At 44.8% G+C, this 10115-nt stretch overlaps 1 protein-coding gene across 2 annotated transcripts in view; it reads left to right on the top strand.

Annotated features, from left to right (window-relative positions):
* Window positions 1–3988, top strand: part of slc35f6 (solute carrier family 35 member F6) — a 35444-nt gene extending 31456 nt beyond the window's left edge. For both annotated transcript variants that reach the window (XM_088325362.1, XM_088325361.1), the window contains one exon: window positions 1563–3988. In XM_088325362.1, coding sequence (XP_088181488.1) covers window positions 1563–2047 — 485 coding nt within the window. In that variant the 3' untranslated portion in view covers window positions 2048–3988. The remainder of the gene's footprint in view (window positions 1–1562) is intronic.
* The last annotated feature ends 6127 nt before the right edge of the window (window positions 3989–10115 follow it).

Here is a 10115-nt window from a genome sequence, read left to right on the forward strand (position 1 = left end):
TGAATTGTCCATGATTGACCGCAGCTTTTTCTGTGCCCGTCTCTCTGCTACTGTTGTCAGGCTGTCGAGCTCTGTGCCCACAACAGAGCTCGCTTTCCTCGCCAGTTTATTGAGACGAGAGGCATCCTTCTTCTTGACGCTGCCTCCCCAACACGCTGCCGCATATAAAAGGGCGCTTGCCACAACTGTCTCATAGAATATTATTAGGAGCTTTTTGCAGATGTTGAAGGAGGCCAGCCTTCTGAGGAAGTAAAGTCGGCTTTGACCTTTCCTACATAGAGCTTCTGTGTCGGAAGTCCAGTCCAGTTTGTTGTCCAGCTGCACACCCAGGTATTTGTAGGTCTGGACAAATTCTACACCTTCTCCTTTGATGGTTACAGGAACCGGGTGAGTTTTAGTTCTCCTGAAATCCACCACCATCTCCCTGGTCTTGGTGGTGTTCAGGTGCAGGTGGTTTGCGTTGCTCCATTGGACAAAGTCCTGAATCAATTTCCTGTACTTCTCCTCCTGCCCACTTCTGATACATCCCACGATCGCAGTGTCATCAGCAAACTTTTGCACGTGGCAGGACTCAGAGTTGTACTGAAAGTCCGATGTATACAGAGTGAATAGGAACGGAGAAAGCACGGTCCCCTGCGTAGATCCTGTGCTGCTAACCACAGTGTCCGATGTACAGCCCCCCTGATTCACATACTGGGGTATGCCTGTCAGGTAGTCCGTAATCCATTCTACAAGGTGTGCGCTAACTCCCATCTGTGTCAGTTTCCTACTTAATAGCAGAGGCTGTATGGTATTGAAGGCACTGGAGAAGTCCAAAAATGTAATCCTCACAGTCCCCTTAGCCTTATCCAGGTGAGAGAGGGATCGGTGTAGCATGTAGATTATAGCATTTTCCACTCCCACCTTCTCGTGGTAAGCATATTGCAGAGGGTCGATGGCGTGACGGACCTGTAGCCTCAGGTGGTGCAGCAGCAACCGCTCCATGGTTTTCATCACATGTGATGTCAGGGCGACCGGCCTGAAGTCGTTGAGTTCCTCAGGTCTTGATTTTTTTCGGGACTGGAATGATGCAGGATGTTGAAGATGTGCTGTAGAGGGTCTCCCAGCTCCAACGCACAGGCCTTCAGCAGTCGGGGGGATACTCGATCTGGACCAGCTGCCTTGCTGGTTCGCAGCCTCCTCAGCTCTCCACACACCTGGGCTGCAGTTATCTTGAGTGATTGGCCAAAAGCTACAAGTATGTAATAGTCAAAACAACAAACAACAGTGCGCAATAAACGCAATAAGTCAAAATAAGAAACTGGCATCTTTTGAGGTGTCCAATATTAAAAGCAGAATAAACATATCAGCTATCGACTTAAAAAGCTTGTGCAAATCCTAAGACTTCTAGCGTTAGCGACTATCCTCTTAGTCTCACAAATGCGATTAAATTTACTGACGCTGATTAGCAATTTGCTACACAAGAATGTTTCTTGCTAAACAAAGAAAAAACACTGTTAAGCATCTGTTAAGGCTATATTAATAGGATGATTAAACTTTTCATACTGCATTTTTTGGGACAGGTTTCTTCGGTTTCTTTGTCCTCTCTCTGCTGCTCATCCCCATGTACTTCATCCATGTGGGCGAATTCAGTGACAACCCGAGGCAAGTCCTGGAGGACGCCCTGGACGCCTTTTGTCAAATCGGTTTCCGTCCCCTCATTCTACTCGCCCTGCTTGGCAACACGGTTAGCATCGCCTTCTTCAACTTCGCCGGCATCAGCGTCACCAAGGAGATTAGCGCCACAACGCGGATGGTCCTGGACAGTCTGCGTACGCTTGTTATTTGGGTGGTGAGCCTGGCGCTGGGGTGGGAACTGTTCCATGTCATGCAGGTTCTCGGGTTTTTGGTTCTCCTTGTGGGGACAGCACTCTATAATGGACTGCATCGCCCTGTGCTGGCTAGGATACCGTACTGTGCCGGGTTGGCAGGGGTGGAAGAAGGCAACGAGGAAGAGAGGGAGAGACTTATGGGGGACGGCATGGTGCAGAATCAGGATGAAAGCTAAAAAAGCCAACACAGAGGTTCTCTTTGCAAAAATGCTCTAACTTCAGGTCGAGACACTGGACATTTTTTTTACATTTTAATTACTGTTAACAAATTTAGGCATGTTACTCGGGGTCCTTTTCTCTTGCATGTTCGACAAAAAATGACAGATCATGAGGAAGTTTTCCTTGTGTTCCATTGCCTGACTTTTTCTTAATATTTTAAAATACTTTTTTCAATAGTTTGTTTTTTACCTGAATTGTATTACTTGTTTACTATTTTTGATCATGCCAAGTGGGCAGGGAGAAGCCAAAAGAGAACCTGTTATCTCCCAAAAAAAAAAAAAAAAAGATTATGACCTCATGGAACTACAAGTACGTTATCACCATCATTATGTTAGTTATGAATTTGAGGTTCAGTATTGAAAGTCATTTGAGCTTGCTAGTGACCCCTGGTGCTTATTGTGGGAATTACAGATGACTGACCTCTGACATTCTCTCTTTTTGTTCTTAATATAAAAAGGGAACTGCCATTCCATCACACGTTTTCAATTCTAAACTTATGATGTGCTGTTTCTTTAAACACGCCATTAAAAAAGAAAAAGCTCAAGGTTTGTGCTTGGAGTTTAGACATGTGATCTTCAAGATGAGACGGGACTGGTTGTTTCTTTCTTTGAGACGTCAGAACATTTGACTACAATTATTTTTGGAAATACAGGTAACTGACGCCTGTCATCTAGATATGGGAATTCTAGCTATTTTTTAAGAGAACTGGAGCTCTTTTGGCTTGGCTCACCTAAAGGAGTCGTCTCCCAAAGGGGTCTTCAGATATTTTTTGTTGCTTTAAAGGGACATTGTATACTATTTGACCACTAAATGTCGCTGTATCATGTCGCGCGACTGGAAACGAGTGATAAAAGCACAAGGAAGACTGCAGACACTCAAAGTGACCTAACTGCATGAAATTTTCTAAACATGGGAAAAAAGAAATAAAGAGAATAGGAACTAAACAAAAAACATAGTAAGAAAAAGAAAAATACCAGGAAGAAAAAAAAAACAAAAAAAGGATATAGCAAAAAGAAAATTAGAAAAATAGATAAGAAAGAAAAGCGGGAAAAAAAGATCTTTTAATAACGTAAATCAAAAATGAATTTTAAAAAAATGTATAAAAATGCTTGAACAAAAATCCATATTGACCAATCAAATCTGCCTTCAAAAGATAAATAAAGCATTTGGATAGGAGCCATTCTCTGATGGGTGTTACAACATGAATTATAATCCCCGCATCAGACTGGGACATCATAGAGCAATTTTTTGCGATGTTGCAAAGATTGAAAAATAAGTTGTTCAAGTCATGCTCTTAACATGTGTTCAGAAGGACAGATTGGGGTCAAATATGACACCCAAATTTTCGACTTATTCACTCTGGGTTATATGACATTTATCAATGTTCAGAGCAGTGTTTGAGAACAAGTCACGAAATTTAGATAGACCAATTACTAGCATTTTGGTCCTTTTAGAGTTAAGGCGCAAGAAATTGAGTGACATCCATTCTTTTTTCTCAGTGAGGCAGGCCTCCAAATTTCCACAGTTTAGTGGGGTAGATTCCTCCATCGGAAGATACAGATGAGTGTCATCTGCTTAGCAATGGAAACTGATATACTTGTAAATAATACCACTTAATGGAAGCAGGTTCATGCTGAAAAGAAGGACTGAACCATGTGGAACGCCACAGGTGACACTACAGGGCTCAGATGTCATTTTACAATATTTAACATAATGCGTCCTATCTGAAAGGTAAGATCTGAACCATTGGAGGTCAGGAACCTGCGTCTTTGCTGTCATGAACTTTTTGGACTAGTACAGGCTTGAGGCGTTGCTGTCATGCACTTTCTGGACAAATTTCAACATATTACCTATTGTTTTCTTTTAATAAATAATAATAATAAATTATGTTCACTAAGTTTTGTGTCGTGTTATTGCACCCTGGTCATCCTGAAAGGGGGATTACTACTTGTGAGGCCCCCTCTTAAGGTTTTTTATTTTCTTCCTGCTGAGGTTTTGAATTTTCCTTGTCTGCATGTTGGTTTAAGATCAGGTGATGGTTTAATTGTAACCTGTGCAGTCCTTTGAGACATTTTGTAATTAAGGGCTGTACAAATTGTTGGAATTTCTTTTTAAATTAACACAAATATCCAATTTGTGACCTTTCCCAATCACCACTCATCCAAACAATTTTCTGCATAGAAAGCTCTCGGGAAGTTGGCATTTTCACCCACGAGTGGATATATTCCTAACACACAAATCAATACAGCTCTGCACGCTTCTCCTTCCAACAGACGACTGACTTCCTTCTTCCGAGTTGCTCAGCAAGGAATCTCCTCCGTCACTTGGCTTGCTCCCATTGGTCTCCCGTCCTGGAAGAATGGCGTGTCGACTTCGCCTGGTTGAGGCGTAGCCCGCTCCCATTGGTCTCCTCTTCCTTGTAGAATGGCGTGTCAACCTCTACCGGCTGCAGCCCCCAGACAGCTGGTCACCTCCCACTGCCTGCGAGCTGCCCTACATAATCTGCTCTAGAACACTTTTGCACAGAGACGTCCAACAGACAAACCCAAGTTCAAACTTCCATATTCCTTTATTCCCTTTCATGACCTCAGACGACTGAGGTCATCACTTGAACACCACATTTCCTGCCATACACTGAAAATCAGTAAACGATTAAAAAATTAGCAGAAAATTAAAAATCAATAAAAAAAAATATTCTAGTATAAAATCAGTAGAAAATTTCATTCCAGTATAAAATCATTAGTAAATTTCATTCCATTATAAAATCATTAGTAAATTTAATTCCATTATAAAATCATTAGTAAATTTCATTTCATCCTCATGGCCCCAGGTCCCCGAGGCCACCTTCACATACTGACACCCCAAACTCCCGGAGGGCCACCGCTGTCTCCGCCTCCTGGGGGTCCTTCTGAGGGATTAACATGTACTGGCCACCCTGAGGGAGTGGCCCCAACGTACGCTCAATTGTTCTTACAGTTAATGATCTAATACAGGGAATACAGCAACAGCCACATAATACCATAATAGCGGCAAACACCGCAATAGAAGTTAGTACTGATGCAATCAAGCCTTTATATTTCCCGAAGACATTCAACCAGTCAGAATGCCAACTGGTGTCCACACCAGAATGTTCTCTCATTTTGTTACTCAGCGTGCGCAGACCCTCCAATGCCCTGGTAAGTCGGCCATCTAGAGATGTATTGTTGGGGATCAGAGTGCAACACTGGTCTCCAAAAATACCGCAAACATCTCCCCTTTTAGCTAATACCATATCTAACCCCATCCGATTTTGAAATACCATCAGAGACGTGGCCGCCAATTGTTCATGCACCGCCTGGAGTGCCGAGGTGGTGAAATTAGCCAATCGTTGGACATTGTAATGCACCTAATTGATTCTATCCACATTCTTGTTTACGGTCACATACATGAAAATGCTCTCCCATCCCGCTGCAACTTGCTTCACTAATTTGTATTCATCAGGGACCCCTCTTTGTACTCCAAGTGCATCAATGTATGTAGGGTCCCCTGCACTCAACCATTCCTGCATGTCTCTCTTCCTTCTCATGAGGAAGGGAATTCTTCCCCATTGTCCAACGTTTCCCCTATTCATTTTGGCCAGGTCCAATGCTGTCACACTAACTGGCATGATCAGCGTAACTAGGGCATTGGTGGGCAGCCTATCATACAATACTTTCTCTCTTCACCACAGCCAAACATCCGCACGAGCAAGAGGGGCTCCTGCTGGCAAAGACACATTTGCATTACACCATGACTCCTGGATGTTCCCAACCCCATTCAACTTCAAGCAGGTGACATTTTGCTTTGCAACCTGGGTGTCAAAAAAGGCTTTTTCTTTTCCATTCCTGTCAGTGGAAAGGCAGAGTCCAATTGGCTACACTCTCCTTGGAGAGTCTTATTATACAACCCAAGAGGCAAGTTTTGGATATAGCCGTTGCTGCCATGATTTTCAAGACTGCTCTTGCACTTAAGCAAACCAAACAATTCTCGTTTGTATTATTAGCTACCTGCTCAGCCATGAGTAGCCAATTATTCGTAACCAAAGAAATACCTGTGTGAATCATAAACCAGTCATCCACTGTCGTCACTGTCTTTGCAATCACTCCCAATATTTCAGTATATCTATTCATCAATGGGACATCTATGCATGGTATTATTTTCACAAATTACGATAGGAAAATATGGGTCTTTCCCTGATGTGTATGCCCATAATAAGAACCCCCGACATGAAGTATTAGCAATCATTATCTCCTGCTGTGGGTATGCAATAGATGTGTTCCCCATAGCTACTGTTAACTCTTAACACCTCCCCCTCCTTACTCAGTTACTTTGTGCCTATAGCACTTACTTATGTCATTTTGAGGGGGACTCCAATAGTCACCTACCTGTGTTGCTATCAGCTCATCCCAACCAAATCTCATCACGTGTCGTCCTGTCAAGTACCACCAATAACGCGGAAACATGTCCCCAGTTACTTGCGACATATCTAACCACGCATATGTATACCATGCTTCTCGAAAACCCCTCAACGCTTTTATTGGGATAATAATCTGTGTGATTGTGTTGGACTGTAAAACGCAACGAATTATTATATGCCCACTTGACCATCCAAGGTTGATATCCCTTCTCATATTGGTCCCAGTAATCTTGTCCTGTTTGTCTTTTCACCCTCTGAATCGATGGGGATCTCACCAGCCAGTCTTGATATCGGGGCTGATAATTATCCAATTTATCGATCAAATCATTCCACTGATGTGTCCAATTAAAAATTGTCACCCAAGTGTTCACCCATTTCAGTTGTTTACATATCAGATTTAACAGTAATTGTTGTGTCTGTGTCAGCGTCTTACCACCATCTTGATCTGCTCCATACCATACTGTTCCATTACAGGAATGGTACATCATCACTCGTTCCTCCTTCACTCCATCACTCCTTTCATCCTGTATAGTAAATTCGAATGCCAACATTGTCCACACAAAGCATAAACCAACTAGCAAAAAAACGACTAAACTTACGCGTTTACAATAATATTGTTTGTTCGATCCCATTTGACATTTTTTAATCCGATTCTTACTACCGTCCCTCTCTTGACCAGCCCGTCCGGGCAGTCAACCCGTAGGCTCACCATTAATAGGCACAAAATCAGGTGCCGGCCCCAACTGTGAGTAATGACACCACTTATTTCCTTTAGAGTCCAGCTGTACGGCGTGTGAGGTTCTAGCCAGAACCATGAACGGTCCCTTCCAGTGCGGTTCAGTCCACTTCCAGGAAAGCACCCGGAGGTAGACGTACAGAGTGATGTCCGAGTCCAAGGAAGGCGAATACGCCTTCGCAACTGCCTTGTCAGCCACCTGGGAAGACACACTGGATACAAGTGAGTGAAGAGTATGCTTCCAGTATGCTGCGTGTGACAAATCCGGCGTCGGCAGATCGGCTGGTGGCACCAAAGTGGAGGCAGGGCCAGGCAATAATTCAAACGGGGCAAAGCCCGTAATTTTATGGACAGTTTGGCGGACAACTAGGAGTGCCAAGGGCAAGGATTGCAACCACGTCATTTTGGTTTGAGCTATGATTTTCGCCAATTTCTCTTTCAAAGTCCTATTGTATCTTTCCACTTTGCCTTGGCTTTGAGGGTAATAAACACACCCAAAGCGATGTTTCAGCCCCAATAGGGCCTCAACCTTGGCCATAGCTTTGTTGTTGAAATGAGTACCATTGTCTGATCTAATCAATGCAAGAAAGCCATGTGTAGGGATATAATGATTCACTAGAGCTTTAATCACTGACGTGGTGTCTTCCTTGGCACACGGATAAGCCTCTGGCCAACATGAATATGAATCCACAATGACCAGAAGGAAACGCTTACCATTTACTCTTTCAATCATGTCCGTAAAGTCAATGACAATTTCAGCTCCAGGCCAGGCCACAGGAGAGAATGCCCCTGGTTTAGGTTTCAATGTCGGCCTGGCATTAAAAGTTTGGCATAGGTCACAGGCCGCCACAAACTGCCAGACCACCTCTTGTAACTTTGGATGCCACCATTGACGGAGTTTGGGAAGCATTGCCTGAGGCCCCACATGCGCCACTCTATGGGCCTCAGACAACACTGAGGTCATGAGTTGTCCTTCCGGGAGGACCGGCTGACCCCTGGGTCCCTCCCAGAGACCATCCGATCGCCTGACTGCTTTTGACACGATCCACACTGATTTTTTTTCGGGTGACGACTTACCTTGTGCCTCCATGATCTCATCCAGTGCCATCTCGGGGGCCACTGGGAGATCCGGAGGTTCGCCATCCCAAACCACAGCGGAGGATGCTAACATCATCTCCCGTCTGCCCTCTCATACCTTTCGCCACCATCGTGTTGGCTTTCGAGTGTCCCGGGACCTTCACAATTGCCAATTCGTGAGGGCCCTTGATTGCTTCATACAAGCTCTCCATTAAGGTTTTGTAAGCAATTTCCTTGCCTTTTGCTGTCAGCCAGCCATTGTGTAGCCACCCTTCGAGGTCAATGAGGTCCGCTGAACCTGCATATGCCGAATCAGTATATACAGTCAATTGCTGCTGCGGACACTGTTCCATGGCCAACACCAAGGCTAATACTTCCGCAGCTTGAGCAGAAGGTTTCTTTGTCAACCGTTGAGCTTTTACAGGCACAAAAGCACCCTCCGTCCAGTCCACCTTTGCCGCCGCGGCATTGAGTGTTCCATCCTTTGCACGCCAACAGCACCCATCCGTGTACATCACCCGACCACCATCCAATGGTTCAGCATATAGGTCCCCCCGGACCTTCTGGTCTTTTTGCACTTTCAATGCACACTCATGTGCACCCTCAAGAAGGTGATTCGCCATGTGAACACCGTCATGCACATACGTAACATTAGGGGCCATTAATGTTTTCATCATCCGTGTTTGTCTCAGGGGCGTCAATGTGAACGCTGCCGAGGCAACAAAGGCCGACACGGCATGGTCAGTCAGCACCTGAACTGGATATCCCATGACCACATGTGCCGTTTTCTGCAGGACCTTCGCCAGTACCTCACACAATCTGCCTGTTTTTGTTCTATTCTGTCAAATGGCACACTGCAATACATCAAGACTTCCCTGTTGACACCCTGCCTTTGATACAATGCCGCGTGTTTTCATTTGTCGCCACATCCAGATGAAATACCTTAGGATAATCCAAAGAAGCCAAGGCTGCTGCTGACGCCAATTCATGAATTAATTGCACAAACAACGCATCATCCTCGGGGGTCCACTGTGGAGTGGCCTTCAAATTGCGGACCCCATGTTGTTTAACGAGGGCCCGCAAGCCCACTGTTTTATCCACATAACATGGGATGTAAGCTCGACTGTAGCCACACAGTCCCAGAAATGACAACATCTCCTGTACCGTTTCTGGACGTGGATGTAGTAAAATAGAGCTGCGGTGATCTTTGGACATTGCCAAGCCAGCAGGTGTGATCACACGGCCCAGAAAAACCACCGACTTTCTGCAGCATTGTAACTTCTTCCTCGAGACTTTGAAGCCCAGGTCTGCAGGCTTCAACAGCACTGCACGTGTGGCTTCCACACACTGGTGGGAGGTTTCCGCAGCAATGAGAAGATTATCCACATACTGTAGGAGCATTGAGCCCTGAGGTAATTCACATAAAAACAGCAAATCCTTTACCACCTGATTAAAAATCCCTGGTGAATTTTTAAACCCTTGTGGGAGTTGTTTGTATCGCACTCTCATACAAAGGTATGAGAGTGCGAACACAAGTGGTATGTTTTCAGCCAAGGGTAGACAGAAATAAGCGTTGACCAAATCAATCACCGTATACCACTGCTTCTGGGGTCCAGTGAGGACAAAATGCGGTAAGGGTCAGGAACCAGAAAGACTGGAGTTATCGTTATATCATCTACTTGCCGCAAATCGTGGGCCATCCTCCATGTCACCCCATCGGCCTTTTGGACCGGCCTTAGAGGTGTGTTCCAAGAGGACGCCAAAGTTTCCAGCACCC

The sequence above is a fragment of the Urocampus carinirostris genome, chromosome 20, assembly GCF_059441175.1.
Source record: "Urocampus carinirostris isolate Australia breed hairy pipefish chromosome 20, RoL_Ucar_1.0, whole genome shotgun sequence".
In the NCBI taxonomy this organism is placed as follows: Eukaryota; Metazoa; Chordata; class Actinopteri; order Syngnathiformes; family Syngnathidae; genus Urocampus; species Urocampus carinirostris.